The 21,159-nt window shown below is 38.5% G+C and overlaps 1 protein-coding gene, 1 long non-coding RNA gene and 1 pseudogene across 9 annotated transcripts; 1 reads left to right on the top strand and 2 right to left on the bottom strand.

Annotated features, from left to right (window-relative positions):
- Positions 1-4,221: 4,221 nt before the first annotated feature.
- On the top strand, positions 4,222-9,110 carry LOC123958973 (annotated as a pseudogene).
- A 2,602-nt stretch (positions 9,111-11,712) lies between these two features.
- Positions 11,713-13,144, bottom strand: LOC123987435. The gene is made up of 2 exons (XR_006829130.1): positions 13,080-13,144; positions 11,713-12,553 (listed from the first exon to the last, which is right to left on the bottom strand). It is a non-coding gene; the product is annotated as an uncharacterized LOC123987435 (long non-coding RNA).
- Positions 13,145-13,670: 526 nt separating this feature from the next.
- znf207a (zinc finger protein 207, a) lies at positions 13,671-19,631 on the bottom strand. 8 transcript variants are annotated; one of them, XR_006829122.1, is made up of 13 exons: positions 19,474-19,631; positions 18,996-19,122; positions 18,760-18,898; positions 18,318-18,500; positions 17,645-17,720; positions 17,464-17,534; positions 17,147-17,301; positions 16,883-16,951; positions 15,509-15,736; positions 15,156-15,294; positions 14,649-14,836; positions 14,310-14,390; positions 13,671-13,728 (listed from the first exon to the last, which is right to left on the bottom strand). XR_006829122.1 is itself a non-coding variant. In XM_046076278.1 (12 exons), the coding sequence occupies exons 1-11, from the start codon at positions 19,512-19,514 to the stop codon at positions 14,673-14,675; spliced, it is 1,392 nt and encodes a 463-aa protein (XP_045932234.1). In that variant the 5' UTR covers positions 19,515-19,631; the 3' UTR covers positions 14,064-14,390; positions 14,649-14,672. The 8 variants fall into 8 exon arrangements, 6 of the variants coding, with proteins under 6 accessions (XP_045932234.1, XP_045932248.1, XP_045932227.1 ...); XR_006829124.1 differs by having other exon boundaries at positions 15,544-15,736; XM_046076278.1 differs by lacking the exon at positions 13,671-13,728 and having other exon boundaries at positions 14,064-14,390.
- Positions 19,632-21,159: the final 1,528 nt, after the last annotated feature.

Below are 21,159 nucleotides of genomic sequence, written 5' to 3'. Positions count from 1 at the left end.
GGTCCATTTTATTATAGTAGGCCTGTTTAATAGTTAAGTTACCACTGCGACGCCATGTCCGTTAAAAATGCCAATTCTTAATTTGGACACACTCGTATCGTTCCTGCTACTGTGTGAGGGCAACAGGTGGTTAATAGCATATAGATTATTCAGTGACACAGCATATGAACATAAAGGTGGGATTCATAAATCTTATCTATTGGTGTGTTTTCTCTGTTTCCTGAGGGCTGTTTCACAAAAGCGGAATTTATAAATCCAGGATAAGAGATAAAGCTAGGCTTGACCTAGTGTGATCAGTGTATCCTGGATTTATCAATTTCACAAAGGCCAAACCAGGCTCAGGAGGAGCAACAATGTCAAGCAAGGTGTAAGTAATTCAGATAACTGGGTGTCAACGGCTTTCTTTACGAGACCACACGGTCGATCACAGATTCATTGATGCTGAAATGGAAAAGATTTATTTGTGTTGAAAATGGTGGGGTCATAAGGGCTCAGATTAGGGGTGTGCACAAAAGAACAAGACGAGAAAAATATTTTAACACTATTTTGAAGTAATATTCAATGCTGAAATATCTGAGTGGGGAGTCTGGGGGTCCTCCCCCAGACGTTTTTAACGTTAAACACTTAATTTCCCCTGACTTCAACAGAAATATTCTGCACCAATTTATGGTGGAAATTTCTTTATTTATATGAAAGGAAAATTCAGCTTGCAGGTGACAGTTCAAATACACAAATATAACGCAGTAATCAGTAGCTTGTTCTTTTAGCTTATGTTACTTTTTTTGGACAAGGCACATTTGTTTCTTCTAGGTTTACATTGCATTGCACATTTTCTTATTGCGCAAATAAACCTTTCTTAAAGCATTTTCAATTATTTAACATTTTTCATTGCAAGCAACATTTTTAACAAATGCTTTCAAAATGTATATAGGCTATATATAGTTGGCCTTGGCAGAGAGGCTGGAGGTATGTCAATTTTGTGTGAAAATAGTGTACTTGTCAATTTTGTGTGAAAATAGTGTACTTGTTTAATCAATATGAATAATTGATAAGAAGTCAGAGATATGGTGCCCATAGAAAATGCTGTATCATATTTGTAACTTGACCCTGAGGCTGTAGTCCTACAGTCTGGCAATGTAGTAAGTATACATCCACAGGTGCACAGTTCATGCTGTGCTAATTCATATGTGTTTTACAAACTGCCAGATGTCTGAACTGCACACACTTGGAAAAAATTAACAAAATAAAATATCAACAAAAACCCCGGCAGGACTTGGACCTAGATATGGAGATAAAAGGAGGCACTGAGGAAATTGGAAATCCAGCAACTAGAAAGAGAAGTGATCATCGCAAAGCACACTGTAAGCATGACTGTAACACAATGTAGGCCTATTAATCGTTGTTTTCTCTCCCAAGCTCGCAGCAGATGAGTGATTCCAGAGAAAAAAAGGTTGAAAAAAACATTGTGGTGTCCTCTCCCTGTTGTTTCATGAATAAAAGGTGCACAATATAGCCTCCTTATTGAAGTGGGACTATAATGACCACAAACTATGTGCTACCATATTGCCAAAATGTAGGCTACCTGTGGTATTTTAATGCAGGCTAATGAAAAAATGTGCAAAACATATACATGAGAACATTGAATAACTGAAAAAAACACATTAGTTTCTGATCGGTGTGACCACTGACTGAACAGATAAGGCACCAGGGTTAACTAAGCCTGGCTGTTAGCCGGGTCTGGAGCAGACTAGCTGCACAGAATAAAACGCCATGGTAACTTATGTGCTACTTCTTAATTCAGCAAGGATCTATCTTGGTTTTGTGAAACAGCCCTCAGATGTCATCCCCTATCCCCATTCTCTTGCAGGTGCTGTCATTTCTCTGTGCTGTCTGTTTGTGTGATGTTTGTTCCCCCACACCCTCATTTCAGCCCCTCTGTCCGGCCGGGTGGCAAATATATACATGTATATAATTAATTAAATAATAAAGAAGCACTAAATAAAAACTGCCTTGTCAGAGCAAAATCTGTCAGAAACAACATGGTATCCAGCTCCTCATACTGCATACCAGGCTGCTGGGCAGGACAGAATTAAAAAAAACAAATCTTATCCACTGAATTGTAAAGCAAAGTGAAAGAGGCGAAACTAAATATACAGGAAAGGTATTGATTTAGGAACCTCCCAGTTTCCTTGTAATCTAGTGACACACCTTGACAATAAAATCAGGAAATGTGCACTTGTTCTGTACAAACCTACACCTGCATCACAAATGAAGGAAATGGTGTGCTGAATACAGTCTACCTACGAGATAACAAAATTGGTAAGTACAATAAGTTAGCTTATATAAGCTTGGAATCTTAAATTACTTAATTTAAAACAAAAAGTGTGTTTAATTGAAGTGAAATACTACATAATGAAAGTTTTGAAATCTTGTCTTTCTTTATAGTTATACTTTGATATTTTTTTTTATACTATAATTGTTTTGATGTCCTTTGAATCTGTATGGCCTTTATGTCCTGTTTTAGACTCTGGAACACTGACCACAAAGTTATCATTGAGAAACTCACATAGGCGCACCCACATAAAAACAGTGAATCGGAGGAAAGCGATTCATGTTGTGTATGTAGTTTGCAAATTAGGAAAAGAACTTTGAAGTCTAAAATTAAGGTTGGATTATGCCACCTGAAACTAATTACATTCCCTGTGCAGTAAGGTACAGTCAAACTGTCAGTTTCTATTTAGTGTCAGTGGTTTTCAGTTTTAATTCTCTGTCAATGTTTGGGCAGAAAGATTGGAGGGTGGAAAGAGGAGTGTAATTTTCATGTAATGTACTATCGAGAGAACAACACTCTCCTTAACCAGCCATCTGAAGAATGTTCATCACACCCCTCCTCTCCTCAAACCACGCCTCTCCACACCCAAACAGTGATGGAGAATTGAAACCAAAAGTAACTTGATGTGAATAGAAACTGTCAGTTAACAAAAACTGCAATGAAAAAAAGGTTAAGAGTAAGATCCATTAAGTAATGGATGAGAATGCAAAAAAAATACATAAATGCCCATGTTTTATTTTTCAGTGGAAATGTTCTCAGTGCCGGTAGGCCTACACCTTTTTCTAGTGTTTCAATAGTAATATTTCCCTTTTCATTTCAGGTTTAGTTGTCAATGCTGAATTTTATTGTTGATGAAAAATATTGTAATTACTGTTATTGTTACTGATTAGATTAGAGGTTAAGATTGAATTGGAGAATGGTTGCATATACAGCAGTTGGTGAGAAACTAATTTAACTGACTGACAGATCAAGGGCAAAATAGACTAGTTGCTCTTTTCATGTCTATGCCATTCTTGCCATTATTGAGTACTTCTGTAATATCAGCAATATCAATTCCCTTGTTTGTTAATTGATTATTTTCAGCATTTTTTCACCTTCTAATGTGCTTGATTTACAAAGAGAGACACCCTGGTAAAATGGGTTTGGCTTAAAGCAGCATACCAGTGCACGCTGTAGTTTAGTGAAATAATAGGTGGAATGACAGAATCACAGTTAGTGCCCAGACATTCACAGTAAGTGTTGTTTTAATTTGATTCCTAGAGTCAAGGTTTTTCATTCAACAAGAGGTGATATGAGGTAATCTGTGGTAGAGTTTTGATACATAGACGTTCATTTACTCTACTGATCCTACTGATGAAGATGAACTGTAGCCTGAATAAAAACTATGCTTTAAAATATGCTAAAAATATAAATTACCTACTAAAATAAACATTGTCATAACATTCTGTACACAGCCATGTAGGTGTTTGGGTTTAATTTAATTGTTAAAAAACTAGTGAGCATGAATAAGTCATTTGTGCTCTTAAAATAATGTGCCCCAATTAGTAGTTTTACCCTCACTTTGAAGGGAATATGAAGGAATGTATTTGTTTGTTTAATTAGTTTCCACAACCACCTGTGCAATATCCTGTAACATACTACTACAGGAACCTGACACCACATATGAGTTATTAATTCAAAATGACAATTTACAATTAGCCGCTGACAGACTATGATATAAATGCATAACCTAGCATAACTGACTTCAGACATACACAACAAACACTATAGAGTGTTACAAAGTGAAGGTGTTCTAACACTGCTTTTTCACCAACAGAGACTCTGAAAGACCGAAAAATTATCAACAATGATACCAGTGCTCTAGCGATCCACACAAACACCCATAAAAAATGGAAAGCAGCTCCTCAGAGATGGGTAAGTATGAAATGTTGCCTATCATTATAGTATACTAGAAATAAAGGCATGGTTTGTTGCCATTAGGAATGAGTGACAATTCAAGAAGATATAATTATTTTTAATCTGTGTCCAAGAACTCTCTAATAATGTTGATTAAACCAATGTACCACTTCTAATTGTTGTTTGTTTCACATGTGAATGTAAAACCATCACAAAACCTTGTGACACTCCCATTTCATAAAGATGTACATTTCTTTTTATCATACTGTAAGGTTACTTTTATATTTTATACTGTAACATAATATTATACAGGCACACACACAGCCACATTTACAATCAGTGACAGTGTGACAGATTTTTTTATTTAACCTTTATTTAACCAGATGATCTCATTGAGATTTAGAACCTCTTTTTTAAGAGAGACCTGGAGAGAGAGAGGAGTGCAACTCAGATACATATCTTATTCCTACATACACCCAGGCACCGAATTCTGCCATAGCAGTTTCTATGTTTCACAGTAAATGATGTTCAGTGCTAACATCACAGTTAGGTGTGGGCCCTAATAAAACAGTATCAAGTGTAATGGGCTTGAACCTTTTAAGTAAGTGCAGCAGTGCATTTCCTCCTACCTTTTACCAGATAGCAGGTATACTGTATATTATATTTGGAGTACAATCAGAATAAATGACAAAGCAAACAGATAGCAGAACATCAAAATAGTTGAAGCCCGCCACCAGTAATTTACCACTGTGTGTTGCAACAGTACAGTTACAGTCAAAGATGCATTAAACTGCTTTTATATGATACTTGATTTTAACATCTTGTTCTGCAGGATGGCATGATCTGTCCTGTGACAGATGGACAGAATCTCATGTGAGCTCCTGGTTGAGATTCATTGGAATAAAAGAGAAGTACGTAATAAAACTGGAGGAGGAGGAGGTGACAGGACCAGTTCTCACAACTCTACAGAGGAAATATCTCAGTACTACTATTGGAATGAAAAGTGGCCAGATTGAACACCTGCTGACGAAAAGAGATGATCTTTTTAAGTCAGAACCGAACAAAATGGATACAGGAAGAGATTTAAGTGCTAAAAGTAGAGATGACATAAAAGAAAATGTGTTATGTCTAGGACAGGAACCCAACCCTCCTTCACAAAAACCTTGTGACATAGCAGAAAGGGATAATATTCCCATGGAGTGCAATGACAACTCAACTTCTACAGAAGTATCTTCATCTTTCTGTGACTATCAGAACTTTGACCAGCATGAAAAAAACTATAGATATGTCAAACACAATGTGCTGCCTCCAGAGACAGGAATTGAAAACATGATTGTTCCATGTCATGAATATAAGTCACTGGAGATTGCGCACAAGCTAGACTCAAAAAGGCTACAAACAAAAGTAGCATGTGAGGTATTAAGATTTGCTTGTGCTTGCATGAATATGCGAACCAATGGGACAATTCATTTTGGGGTTATGGATAAAGTAAGAGGCAAACATCAGCATGGTGAAATTATAGGAGTACCTGTCAGGAGTCAAGAAGACTTTGTCAACGCGCTAGACTACATTGAAAAATGCTTCAAAGGATCAAAGCAACAATGCGATGCTAGGAGTTGCATAAGGAACCCCCGATTCATTGAGGTCTTTGACAAGGAAACTACTGAGAAAACATGGGTCATTGAATATGATGTTGTCCCAAAAGCAAGCATTGTAAAAAATAAGCTGTACTCTGTTTGTGTCCCAAAATTCTCTGAGAAGGACAAAAAAGTCAAATGTGAGGAGAAAGTTCCTTATAACAGAGTAGGAGCTAGTACACCACGCATACCTGATGATGACCTTGTTCCATTCATTCAACGACTGAGAGAGAAAGACCAACAGAGAGAAGAGGCAGAATCTTCAAGCAGTCAAATGGCTGTTGACTGTAGAGAGGATCAAAAGAGCAAATTCTCTATCCTCTTAACATGTGGCACAACTCTCTATTTTACATAATAGTGACCAACAAATTTCAGCCCGAGCATCTCGACAGCACAAGCTTCTTGTTTCATATGAATCTATTCTGTGTGTTTGATTTTGACCCTGACCCAAAGACATCTGGTCTTTGTAGTAGATCTAAAGGGCAGGTTGCCTAAACCTTCACTCTCTTGATAACTTCACAAATAATGATGATTTTAAAACTGATGACTTTGCTGAGTCTTTTAAGCTTTTTGATAGTACAAGCTGGATTTTCTGCAATGAAAGAAAAAACTTCGCTGGTGGAGAGGAAACCTATGATGAAAAAACCTGGATCAAAATGAGAAAGAAGAAACTGAAAAAGGTGGTGTCTCTCATCTGCAATGACATCCTTCCCAAGCGTTCACTTGTGGTCTTCTTCCTGAAGTTAAAAAATGGATGTCAAATAATTTCCTCCAGCTGAACTCAGACAAAACAGAAATCCTGGTCATCAACTTAGAAATATTGCAAAAATTCATTCTATGTTAACTTTTAAGGACACAGACCATTTTACATGCCTTCATCTCATCACGCCTGGATTATTGCAGCAGCTTTTTCACCTGTTTAACCCAAAAATCTACTGATCGACTCCAGATTGTCAGGCTTTTAACCAGAACAAAGAAATATGACCACATTACCCCTGTTTTAGTTTCACTACACTGGCTCCCAGTATGTTTTAGAATAGACTTTGAAATTGTATTGATAATTTTTAAAGTTCTTCATGGCGTCTCGCCTTTTTATATTTCTGACCTTTTAGTCCCATACACACCAGCACGCACCTTGAGATCCTCGGGCAGAGGTCTGTTGTCTGTTCCAGAGTCTCGACTGAAAACTAAAGGGGACAGAGCGTTTGCTGTCAGGGCCCCGAGGCTCTGGAACAGCCTGCCCGAGGAAATCAGGTCGGCTGAGTCAGTGAACTCTTTTAAGTCCCTTCTTAAAACATAATTTTATAGGAGAGCCTTTCCCGATCTTATTTGACTTTATTTTATCCCTTTTATTTTATTGTATTTTATTTATTTTATATTTATCTTAAACGTGTATTTTAGTCTTTTCAATGTTTTCTTGCTTTTATCTTGTATTGTTTTTGTATTATTGTCTTTTGGGTATTATTGTCTTTACACTTGTTAAAGCACTTTGTAACTTGTTTTTGAAAAGTACTCTACAAATAAAGATTATTATTATATTATTATTGGGAGTGTGAACATATACCATGAACCAGGCAGTGGTGGAAGTACTGTAGTAAGACAGATCCTCTGGAGTTGGAGAAAGAAAGTACAATGTGCAGTTGTTAAACAATGTAAGGAAATCACAACTGTGTGCGAGCATGCAGTGAGACTGAGAGAACTTGATGAGAGAGACAAAAATAACTGTTTGCCAGTGCTCTTGCTCTTGGAGGGCTGTAATGCAGATTACATAGATGATGTCAGACGAGAGCTTGGCAATGTCATTGCAACAAAAAATAAGTCCCTCTGTGCTGTGCTTTATCCTCCTCATCTGCAACAGGTCAAATGATCCAGGAAAAATGTGCAGAGCATCACCATCTCAAACACTAGCAGTCACACATAAGCTCACAAACATAGAGAAGCCTTTATTCTCAAAAAAGTTGGAGCAACTCAAACTGCTGTTTCATCCAGAATTCATCCTCACTTTTGTACTGATGAGTAAAGAGTTTCAGCCAAATTACATTGAGGATTTTATGAAAAACCCTCTTAGTAACATTGATTATTCTTCACCTATCACTCGCCTCATCAGATTTATGGCTCTCTTGAACTGCTATGTTGAAGACATATCTGTCTCACACTGCGAGGCATCTCTTGGCATATCCGCCGAGCTCAGTACCATGCATTTGAGGATCTTCTCAGTGACAAAGCTATGCTTATTTTCATCCACCTCAAATAAAGTTCAACACACATCTCATCAATACGGATTATTCATCCACTGGTGGCAGAGGAAATTCTGAGTCTGCTGTCTGCAAATTCACCTCAGAGTGATATTGCCATGGATCTCATCACCGACAAGGTACTTATCAATCATAGGTTTGACAGAGATGAGTTCCTGAAGTTCATCAGAACTTTTTTCATCAGATGCAACAAAAAGAGCAGAGTGGGCAGAGGAAGCAAAATCTCTTCTTCCAAATGATATATTTGTCCATGACACCTTGGGACAAGTTTACAAGAGGTGGTTTTACCACTTGTATGACCAGCTTGAGGAAAAAGAACCATCCCCTGAATTGGACATTGAAATTATAAGCACAGCACTCAAAGGAATATCTGCCTTTTGGGCCTCAGAGAAAACACCAAAGAAAGAGACTGTCACCCTAAGCAGTTCATACTACGGGGAAGTGGATGTTGGGTGCAGGCTGCTAAAATTCCTGTCAGAAGTAGATGTTTTTTCAAACAGTACTGGGAAATCAGAGTTGATACAGTACTTGTTAACACACTACATATCAGCAGAGGTCAAACAACCCTGGCAGAGGTTTCATCAGCAGTTGAAAGGATTACAAAAGAGCTTGAGCCATGCACTTGAGTGCATTTCTGAAAACCTCAGCTACTTTCAAACTGACATTAGCGAAGAGGATGAAGAGCTTGATCCAAGGGATCCAGAACAAGTATACATTCCTAAAAAATGGCTGAAAAGGAAGAGTGCTGTATATGCTGATTTTCTTTGCAGTGTACCAGATGAGAGTGAACAAGCATCTGAACACAACAATACTGACAAGGCTGGTCCAGCTGAAAAGCTTTCTCCATTCCAAAGACAGATGAGGACCTACAGACTTGGAGGAGGAAATTTTACATCCATTCTCTCACTACTTTATGTCGAGAACCGACAGAGGGCAGGAGAAAAACTTGAGAAAATAATTGGCATGTACCAGGAAAACTGCAAATATTAGTCCTATGTTGCAGTGGTAAATACATAATCCTGAAGACACAAAAAGAAAAATCTGGAGAAATAAATATTCTGATGGTTTATTTTCTGAAAGCCTCGACTGAAGCTGGACAGACTGAAAGATGTTTTTTCTTTTGTCCACAAGTAAAATATGCATTGGAATCGACTCAAAAGATATTTTAAATGGACCATTAGACTTTAGATTTTAATTATGCACATCTTTAAAAGCACATATACTGTGTATATAGAAAGATGCATCCAGTGTCACAGCTTTTACTACAGTATGATTCTCAAAAAACACAACTTGTGGATCTGTTGGTACTAAAATGATGGTGAAGACGCACATTCGTATCTCAAATTATGAAACACAAGATTAAGGGTCTGATCTAATGCAAGTAGTTATTTTTTACACAGTATTTACATTTACAAAATTTTAGTTTAATATTGAGAATTGTAATTGAATTGTACCAGTAAACAGAAAGTCTGCCTCATGTTTGTGTATAATAAAACAGGGTATATACAGGAATCCTGAAGTAAAATTCAATACCTTTTTCAAAATATTTTAAGACTGCCACGCCACTTTGAGCTGTAACTGATTAAATCAGCCACACACCTTTAAAAGGGTCATTTTAGAGTTTTTAAAAGGAATTTAAGTATATTTATAACATATTTATTGCCTATATGTCATCAGGTTGTAACGCCACCTAAACATTGAGGCATTCACCAACTTTCTCAGTTGCCTATAACAGCCTGTATGGGCCAACAGTTTTCTATGTGAAGGACTGGTCAGATTTCCTGCGAAAAGCAACTGTCTTACATAAGCTATGACGTTTATGTACGCAACATTACAGCAAATCATGTGAAACACAGTGTAATTTTGCGTTTTAGTTGGTTTAAACTATAAACCAATTAATAATAATATAATGTGAGTTTCATAATGTGAGCTTGCCTGCAATGATGTGTGTGATAACTTTCACCGTCCACTTGATCAATAAAACAAAATTCAAATAGGCCAGGAGGGAACAAAGATGAAGAGAACAAACTGAGTGATGAATAATCTAAGTAGTGTAGGCGGTGTAGCACAGGCACAACCTGGAGGAGGAACTAGTCTAAATGTGTAACATTAAATTGAAAGTATATTGTTAATTTAATAGTAAACTGTAAGCTTGAAATTAATATATTCATTATGTTACTATATTCGATATAATTTCATATAATAGTATATAACATACCACCAGTATATTAATTCAAATTACAGCTGCTTCAGTTTGGGGTTGTTTTTTATTCATTAACTTTGTGCAAGAAAAATGCTCTAGGCTACATGATAGTCTCCAGCCTTGATTTTAGGCTACTAACTCGTCAATAATCATAACCGTTTATGCAGAACATTGAGTTCAACATTTATAAAGTTTGTTGCAGCACATCAAGCTTTTTTTAAAATCCCTCTCCATCCAGGCTGTGAATGATTTGTTCACAAAAAGTGACAATAATCAATAAAAAGCACCGATTTAGCTAAATAGCCAGCTAACGTTAGCCAAACCCACACGCTCCTTGGATTTTCCCTGCTGTCTTCTGTCTTACCGATTCAGCTGCTGGCGGCGCATCTCGCTCTTGTTTTTCAGGAACGAGGCTGTTCAAAGTGGCCACAGAGCGACCGGCCAACCGGGTTAATCCCGTTACTCCTGATCGCCACTCCGACTATGTTTTGGACGATTAGCATTGCGGGTCCGGCGGGGTGGGAAATTACGGTCGGTTGTAGCCTACTCGTAAATCATTTTCCGGTTCGCACGGATCTATTTTTTGGAGCTTTTAAGAGTGAAATAGTCGCTCGGTAGATCCCTGCAATAACGTTTCAGAAAGGAATCACACAGTCGCTACTCACTGCCTGTCTAGTATTTTTGGCTATGCATTATAAATAAATACGTTCGCAAACAAACTTTTGGACATACAGGATTTTCACATTGAAAAAAATATCTTCAAAATTTAATACCTTGTTAAATAGCGATAAAGACTTTTTAATACTTTTAAATGGTCTTAATTTTCGCAACATTGATTTATTACCTTTTAAGACTTTTCAAGACCCCGCGGACACCATGTAAAAAGCAGACAATATCATGAGATTGCAAATGTGAGATTTTAAGGTAGTCATTCGAGGCAGCACAGTTGTTTTGCAGAAAATCTGCCATATTAATCTTGATATAAACCATATTCTCACGCTTACTCTCACAAGCATTTTGTTTGTTGTTTTTTAAACTAATAAATATTTGATAATAGCACTTTCCCTCAATGTGTTTTGTTTCTATTCATAATATCTAGAAAGCTAGATGTGCTCTTTACTTTTAGTGTAAAGCTATTAACGAAAACAGTGTCCTGATTTTTTTCCCCCTTTCAAAGATGGAAGGATACAGGTTAAGTGGCACATAGAGCTCAACGGGAAATAATATTTACTTTAGCTGACATGCCTGAAGATAATGTCAACAACACAAACATTGACATCCAACAGCACGTAAGAGCTGTGAAGGCCCCTGGTAAGTAATGAGAAGACAGAAAATGGGACTTTCCACAGGCTAAAACAGGACTACACAGAGACAGGGCCTTGGAAACACTTAGGTGTACAGAAATATTTATTTACACAAACATTTTTTAATAATGTATTTATTTTGCATTTACAAACAGCTTATAAATATCCACTTTCCTATATGCAATGTTTCATTAATGCATCCAGTGATGTGGCCAAGGTCTGATTGTCAAAATTAGATTGTGGAGGTTTGTGGAATCAGCTCAATACTCGTGGACATACAGTATATTGAGCTGATTAATTACTGAAAGAAACTAAATTAGCTCAAAAAACATTTTACAGAGTATTTATACTCTGTAAATTGCATTTTTTTTAATGGTGCTGTTAGCAGTTAACTTAAATACTAGTTTGGACATTCAATTCAATGAAATGGAGAAGCTAAGGGAATTGTGCCAGTGAACAGAAGTGAGATGATGAATATGCCAGATTTCTGTAGATGAGGATAAAATAAAGTTTTTCTGGAAAAACACGACACTTGTGTGCCATCAAGGATTTTCACATACAGTTTTCCTTATTGAATTACTAATATGATCAGGTCAACTACTGAACATAGGAAGACTGCCTTCCACTAATTTGCAGCTCTATAAATTAAATGAACTACAGAGGATTTTGAAACTTGAATGTCTCATCTCACTACCAGAACTTTTAGACAATGTAAAGGAGATACATCAAAAAGACACATTAGCATTTACAAACTGATTTATTAAGGAAAAACATTAAACATTCAGTCATTGGCACAGAATTCACAAATAAAATCATTTAGAGTCCTTTAAGGGACAGACCTAAAACAAATATTTATGATTAAGCTTCAGTTTTTGACTCGGAGCAGAAAAATCTCTCTTCAAAAGCTTCTAAGCTGTATGAAATACCTACAAGTAGAGGAAAATGTATGAAATCTTTTTATTAATTGTAATCTTCAGCAGGTAAAAGCTTTCTAGGCAAGTTTTTTTGTGTACTAATAAATAAACAGTATCATCTTGGTTCTATATTTTCTTACACAGCAGAGTTTAAGCAACAAATTGTTGAATATTAAGTGGATTAGCATATTTAACAGAGGTGATAATGAGCCCATACTTACCAGTGTAGACTCAATCATTAGTTTTGTTTTTGGTGTGAATAATCTTGATTTGCACTATGTTGAGATGCTGATCACATTTAGCAGAACTAGTGGGGGGGAAATGTGTTGCACACTCAAGTACTAAATATCATTTTTTAGAGTTATTCCTCAAGATCATACTGAATGATTGGCTGCCATTAGTGTAAAATGCTTAAGAATGGTTGTTGTGGATTAAAGACCTCCAGGTGACAGACATTAAGATCTCAATATGTGTGCACACAGAATACAGGCCGACGGAAATTTAAATTACAGCAGTGGTACTTACAGCTTTAACTGACCTGTTACTGGTAGAGATTCTCCTTCATGTAAGTAGTTAAATTCAAATGATCAAGTGAGGAAAGCTGATGAAACAAACAGGATTAAGTGGTAATTTTACAAGCATTTGAAAAGTCATTTGTTAATCACAAACCTCCCAACAAACATTTAATGTACATATGGCTGCAGGTGACAGTTAATGGTGTCTGTATGTGGGGGTGTTAACAAATGATTTGACTTCTGACCAAGCAATCAGTGTTTCGGAAAATAAACTGCTGTGGACTGTACTAGTTTATATCACAAGCTTCTAAAGGAATACAGTTTTATTTAATAGCTCTATACTTTCAGTATAAAGTTATTAGATTAAAACAGAGCTTCCTGATGCTCTCACCAATCACCAATGGAGGACACAGATTCAATAGCACATAAGAGCTTAACAATAAAGAATATAATTCACATGAGCCAACATGCCTGAAAAAAAAGGTTCCTAAACGCAACACAAACAAGGGCCTTCACCAAACTTGCTGCAAGTTTGGGGACATTGAGATCCAACAGCGTGTAAGCTGTGAGGGCCCCTGGTAATGAATAAGAAGACAGAAAATGGTGAGACTTGCCTCAGGCTGAAACAGGGCTACACTGAGACAGGGCCTCAGCCAGTCCCCCATGGCATTGCTACAGGGAGAAGAGAAATCTGGGTTTTAGCACTGCAGCCACCAGCGACCCGGGAAGTAATGCAGCTGTACAATGCACTCAGTGGCTAGTCTGCTTGTGCCATGTACAGCGCATCAATAAAAAAAAAAAATGTATACTGCCTATAGCCAAACGAAAACAGTTACCAACATTTTTAATTTTAACTCAACAAACGCAAAAGCATAGATGCACATTTCTGCTAATATTGTTCATCTTCAAGACAACAAAAAAAACAATGAGTATGTAGTTATAACTGGAGTACAAACCTGCTGTGACGTCTCTTTTCCCACTAACATCCCGCAAAGAAGAGTCTTACATTTTTGCCACATTTTATTACAATACAGTTTTACAACAATACATTTACCATTTCATTTAGTGCTTCATCTATTTAAGGTTGAGGGAGTATTTCCTCATTAAAACTATGAATAAAACAGAATAAATGCATAAACAGTTGTTTGAAGCCCTCACCAAACAATGTTGGGGACACTAAGTCCAACAGCACTACGTGCTGTGAAGGCCTCACTGTTTAGTCTAGAACAGAAATGGATTTACATAAAACTTGCCTTGATTAAGGGTGTGTACTGCCCATGTAACTCCAGCGCCTTCACAACACTACGAACCATATCTACTACACTTCTATACACCTAAATGAAACATGAGAAGGAAAAAAAGCCACAGAACAGAGATGGTTTGAAACAACAGTTCAAAGTCTTGGTTAGGTACAGTGTAAATATTTCCCATGCGCTCTGAGATGCTTCTATAGCTCTTTTGTTTGCTGTTTATTCAGTGTCTCTTCCTCATAGCTCAGTAGTAGAATAAACAGTATGTCGTGGTACTAGCATACCAATACTGGTGTGTCTACTAGCAGCTGAGGACATTAGAAAAGGGTTGAGTGTCCAAACCTATTGAAGAGAGGAAGGCAGGCTTCAGTAGCGACCTCCTGGAGACATGACAGGAGGTCTCATACCCATGGGTGGCCGTGGAGGAGCTCCCTGGTAGCCTGGGGGGACCACAGGAGGGGCCTGTCCGTATGGAGGCATCCCTCCTGGCATGTAGCCTGGCATCCCCTGGGGTGGACCACCATACTGTCCTGCGAGAACACAGGTTTGTAGGCTTTTTATTCAAAATTCAGTAGCAAAAACAATTTACTTTATAACAAGAGTCCACAGCCATGCCTCTGTGAGGCTGTACTTTCATGTCATATGGAATGGAGGGCAGTGATGGGAAAGATTCACATGCTAGCTGGTTGTGTTAAGATTAAAGTACTGTGTATGCTGACAATATAACACCATATCCATTAAATTTAGGTTTAATTACATTGAACGACACACTTTGGCTGATGTGAGGCCATCAACAGACAGCTCTGGTTAACAGATCATGCATAAAATGTAAAGGCAGGCACTGTATACCAGGTATGGGATGCCTCATGCCGGCCTGCTGAGGAGCCATCATGCCACCCACAGGACCCACTGACGGGGCAGCAGCGGTGGTCTGGGCTTGGCGGGGAATACTCCGCTGGTACCTGGGCAACTGAGCCCGCAACTCTTCCTACAGGACACACAAAGCAAACCAGGAGGAGGAATTATTTGACAGTGAAATTCTGTAGCTCAACCAGTAGAAATGAAAAAAGAACATTAATAAATCACTTTTATTAAAGAAAAGCCATTTGTTGACTTTTTCCATTATTAACAAACAATTTTTATTAAAATGCTACTTACTGTAAAAACTATAAAGAGAGGACAGTTGCGGCTGTACTACTTACCAGTGAGATATCCTCATCAGGGTGGATCAACTTACTGGTTGCACTGGTGGTGGTGAGGGTGGCGGGCTTACTGGTCACAGTAGAGGGAGGTTTGGAGACTGTACTGCTGCCAGCGCTGGGGCTGGCCACAGCTACGGTGGCCTGAGTGTAGGCCGGGAATGTGGGCTTTGATGGATCAGAGGAGGTAGAGGGGGGAGGGTGGGGGGACCCTGACATTGGCTGCTGACTCTGAGGGAGGAACAGAGGAAAACAAATTAGAGAGACTCTGAAAATGCTGAAAGGCATGTAAATTTCTCAGGGGGGACACTTTTAGTCATACTTTGAGGTTACTCCCATTATTGAAGTTTATATTTAGTCAAATAATTTAGTTTAAAGCGAATATTACTGTTTGTACATAGGCTCATCTCATCTTTCCCTTAATATTTGCATTGCCTAAGTCTCTTTCTTTACAGGGTCAGTTCACCAAAATCAGAAAAACATTCTCACTTGACCCAAACGTGCTGAGATTATTCAATATTAAATAGGAAGTCTCTTAATTTGCGGGGCTCAAATAATTGAAAAATGAGCAGCATGTCTTTCCAGAATGTATTTTTTACTGTAGAAATAGATTCAAATCAATTTTTACTGCCCTAAGTAGTGGCTGCAAGTGTAACTGCCAATCAAAAGGTAGAGCAGCCTGGGAGGTGAAACCCAGGGCTAAAATAGAAAAACATTATTTTTATTTAACATCTCTCTTTGCTCATCTGGATTAGACAGAATGAAAATGGTGTTCAGAGAGATTTTAGTGAGTAAATTGCACTAAAACTCTGAAAGTGAGGGGGACATGTCACTCGCATCCCAATTGGAAACTACGCCCTTGTCAGAGCACATCAGGCTTTAATTGTGCTGTGCTCTGCAAATTTGTATTTGCACTGCATAATGACACGTTACCACCACTGCTGTTACACACATGGGAGCGTAACCCTGTAACGTATGACTAAAGTGAAAACCTATTTCATCAACCCTGCAAGAAAATAAATCCAAAACAGCATGCTGTGCTACATTGCCCTATAGCAGTTTAGAAATAAGAAGCCCACTTTACAAATCTGCAACAACTAATTTTTTTTATTTTGTTGCGGTCATGAAGTAAATCTTTTTTGGAGTATTCTATAAATGCAGATTTGTAGTAAAAGAAAAAGCAAACAAAGGCATGTTGCTAGGACTTACTTAAGTATTTTCTAACAACATAAAAGGTTGGATTTCATCATCTATTGCTAAAATAGATTTGGCAAATAAAATAGCCCAAGCGCACCACAGGCAAGCTATACACAATTGTGTGCATGCCAATTGTAAAGCTGCAAGTCGTTAGAGTAGAACTGGCAGACAGCTGCGTACTTGTGATGCGACAGACTGAGAGTCTGCACTTGATGAGCCTGCACTTGTACTTGCAACGCGACTGCCCATCTGTAGCACAGGAAAACAGTAAAGAATAGGAGATGTAAATAAACTCTTCACTTAAAGGCATTGCTCGATAAAGTCTCCTTAGAAATCAACCTATGTGAGCACATCGAGCTACTCAAACATTCCTCATTCATCAGGAGAAGGCCCCGTCAAGACTGCTGAGACAAAAAGTGTTAAGCGGTGTCAGAAAGACTATACCTGTCCAGCAATGGGGAAAAGAGGCTTAGTGACATCAGGCTGGGCTGAAGGGGCTGCTGCAGCAGGAACAGCAGGTCTAGTCAGCATGTTTGCAGCAGGGGGGACCTGAGCCATGTGTGTGATGCCTGGACGGTGGCCCACAGGAGGAGGCATGCCTGACACCAGCAGAACAAATTCATTATAGAAGGGAAACTGTAAATGCCTCACCACAGCGGTGATATAAAAAAAAAAAAACTTAACTTAAAATAATAATTCACATCAAGGCAATGATATGGAGGTAAGTGCATTCTGAAGGCGTACACTGGCAGGGCATTTACCTGGTGGCACACCTGGCATCATTGGAGGCATCCCTGGACCTGGAGGCATCATCCCACCCATTGGGATCATCCTAAATGCATGAGGAAAAATATCCATGTTTAAAATACAAGATATAATGAGGATGGGATTAAAAAACAAAATGACTGATTAATCTTTTGATTAACAATCCAAAGCATTAACCCTGGAGGCATTCCTGGCAGTACGGGGGGCATTCCTGGCATCATTGGAGGCACACCTGGCATCATTGGGGGAATTCCTAAAACAAAGAGATTCATTTTTACAAACTAAAGTGTGTTACCAGTTAAAAAAATAGTTTATGTAATTTATGTTACGCATTATGGTTCTTTTGACATTAATATTCCTATTTAACATGACATAAACGGTGCCTAAATGTATATATTTATATTTTATATTATTTAATTAAAGGGAGAATTCTTCATTTTAATCACAGCATTTAAACTTGTTTCCACCTTGATCAAACTATGACTATCACAGTCTTTGAAACATTTTAGGACACATGCTGCAACACAAAGTGCAATCAATGTGCTAACAAAAACATCTATTGTCTGAATCTGAATGAAGTCTCACGTACATCTGTAAAAAGAATAGGCCGAAGCAGAGCAACTACGAAAATTACAGCATTGGGGTCAACCGTGTAAGCAGTGGGTTTGAGGTTAAATACAAGACAAAAAACTGAGGTTCCAAAGATACAGGGGGCACTTCTGTTGAGTAGCATGACCATGAATATGAAAACTATAGCTGTATAATCTTTGTAAACAGCATGACACCAATACAGTGTTATTCAGGATTAGCTCAATATTTGACTTTCTCAAGTAAAGTCACTGTTTCCCACCTGAGTAGCTGCCCGGTGGTATCCCTGGAGCACCAGAGCCAGGAGGCATGCCGTGCTGGGTCATAGGGGGGATGTAGCCTGCCTGGGGCTGGCCCACGGCAGGCTGCTGGAAGGAGGGACCAGGCTCGTCATCCTCATCGTACTCATCAGAGTCATCCTGGTTCTGCTTCTTCTTTTGAGTCTCTGAATCCAGAATCAGAAATAGCTTTATTCTAAAGTTTTCACACTTACAAGGAATTTGCTTTGGTGACTAGGTGCTTAACAACAGACATATAAAAGTATAAAATTGACAAATTATACATAAGTTACATCACAGCAGAAAACTTAACAAAAATATGACAAAACAACCTGCACCAAACACAGAAGCAGCAATCCTCCGTATAATAGCAGCATACAGACCACTAAAAAAAGACAGTACATTAAGGTGTTTTGGTGTCAGTACCTTGGTTCTTTTGTTCTAGCACTCTTCTTCTCTCTTCCATGTCTTTTTCAGGAATACCCTCCATGCCATATATTTCCAGCTCAATATCTGTTCTTCCAGGTATTGCATTAGGAACCCCATCAATGGTCTCTTTGTGTACCTACAACAGAAGTGATACAGTGAGGTGTGTTTCTTTATATATAAACAAGTCATTTAGTTTGATTTTATGAAGAGGGTTCGCTTTAGTGTTTCCTCACCTGCATACAGTGGATTGCAAGCCCCGGGCCCGTGTACAGCTTTTTATGACATATGTGGCACTTGAAATGTTTGGCCTTCTGATGCTGAATGAGTATCTTTTCATCATCAAAGTCTCTGTTACAGTACCTGAGGTTACGGTTTAGGAAACTCACTGTAATGCCAATGTAACGTAACATTAACGTAATAATAACTTTGCAGCTAGACGTGTCCTGCATTAACATAACTCAAAAACACCTTGCTAATAACAACAACACATCACAGGATGTCAAAGAGCGACATCGCCTGTATTTAAAATCCTCTCAGTATTTTCTTCGGAGCTGGTCATTTAACTAAAGCAACTCTTTCTAACATAACGTTACATGTGAGCCTGCTAACGTTAACGTAACTGATTATTATAAGCTAGCTGAGTAAACAGAGGACAGCGATGCTGCAACACATAACGTTATGAAACTAAATGTAACATGTGGGAAAGGATACCAGCACCAAGGCTTCATTTGCTTTTTCTTCTTTCTTCCCATGATCGCTGTACTGACAGATCCCTGCCTGCTCACATCCAGTAAAGCAAAACAGCAAAACGGAAGTGAAGCAGCTGAAGATGGCGTCGTGTCTCTCCAGCACCGGACCAGACTCTGCGGCCTCAATGCGCCCTCTGGGGGTCCAATAACAATAAAACAAAAGGAGCAGAAAACACATTGAATGAGGGAGATAAATTAATACATAGCCTATAAATTGACTTTTTGCTGAGTAATTTTCCAATTATGAAAGAAGTATGGAGAGCTTTTTTGTTTAACAATAATTAAAATAATAATTAAAATAGACAGAGTCGAAGATATGTTGTAATTCAATATAAAACAAGTGAAAACTAGGAGGGGTTTAAAGCGTTCTATGGGTGTGAAATTTGCAAACAAGACACCATAGTTTTAGAGTCAGTTTAACAATTAAGAAACAAGACCATGTCTTCCAATATGGGTGTTAATGTGTTAAAAATTTGAAAAATCAATAGAGCAACTTCTATCCAGAATTCTTGAGAATAAGTACAATTAAAGAAAAGATAACTAATGGATTCAACTTCGAGTTTACAGAAAGAACATAAAGGGGAAAAATCTGTTTTAAATTTGTTTAATAATGTATTACATGAATAGTATGTAAAATTGTCATATGAAATTTATTTGTAATGAGGAGTCTATGATATCTTGTCCAAATATTCTCTGCCAAGAGTTCAGAGTTTAGTTTCCATACGAGAGCCTATTTGGGAAAATTATTATGACCTATCAGATTCTGTGACTATACCCAAACAACAATGTTTTCCTAACCATAACCAAGTACTTTGTGTACCTAAATCCAACCAACTAGTTTTGGTGCCTAAACCCAACCAAACTGCAACCGCTTCACACCTGACATCTTACATCAGTTTTTGTGAGGACATGTGTGTGCCGACTAAAACCTTCCACACATACAACAACCAAAAACCCTGGTTCACAGCAAAACTCAGGCAGCTTCGTCAGACCAAAGAGGAGGGCTTCAGAAGTGGGAACAGAGTCTTGTACAACCAGGCCAGGAACATGCTGACTAAAGAGGTCAAAGCTGCAAAGCTGAAAAGCTAAATAACAGCTTTGCAGCCAACGACCCTGCCTCAGTGTGGAGAAGCCTACAGACACTTACAAACTACAAGAGACCATCCCTCAACACTGCTGGTACTCAACTACTGGCAGACGGGCTGAATGGTTTCTATTGTAGATTTGAAAAGCCCAGAGTCACACCTCTCCCCCACTCCAACGCCATCTTCAAACAGTCACCTTCCCCCTCGGACCTCTCAGCTGCACTCAAGATCTGTGAAGAAGAACTGAGCCACCTCTTCCAAAGGCAGAAGATCAGGAAGGCTCCTGGCCCCGACGATGTGTCTCCATCCTGCCTGAAAATCTGTGCGGACCAGCAGGCCCCCATCTTCACTCACATCTTCAACAAATCACTGGAGCTGTGTGAAGTTCCCTTCCCCTGCATCACATCCTGCAACACCTCGACTCTCCAGGGACATATGCTAGGATCCTGTTCGTGGACTTCAGCTCGGCGTTCAACACCATCATCCCGGACATCCTCAGCACCAAACTCACCCAGTTCACTGTGCCAGCCTCCACCTGTCAGTGGATCACAGACTTCCTGACT

This window comes from Micropterus dolomieu, linkage group LG02, assembly GCF_021292245.1.
Source record: "Micropterus dolomieu isolate WLL.071019.BEF.003 ecotype Adirondacks linkage group LG02, ASM2129224v1, whole genome shotgun sequence".
NCBI classification, from domain to species: domain Eukaryota; kingdom Metazoa; phylum Chordata; class Actinopteri; order Centrarchiformes; family Centrarchidae; genus Micropterus; species Micropterus dolomieu.
The sequence above is the reverse complement of the archived record's forward strand: the minus strand, read 5'-3'. Positions and strand labels throughout refer to the sequence as shown.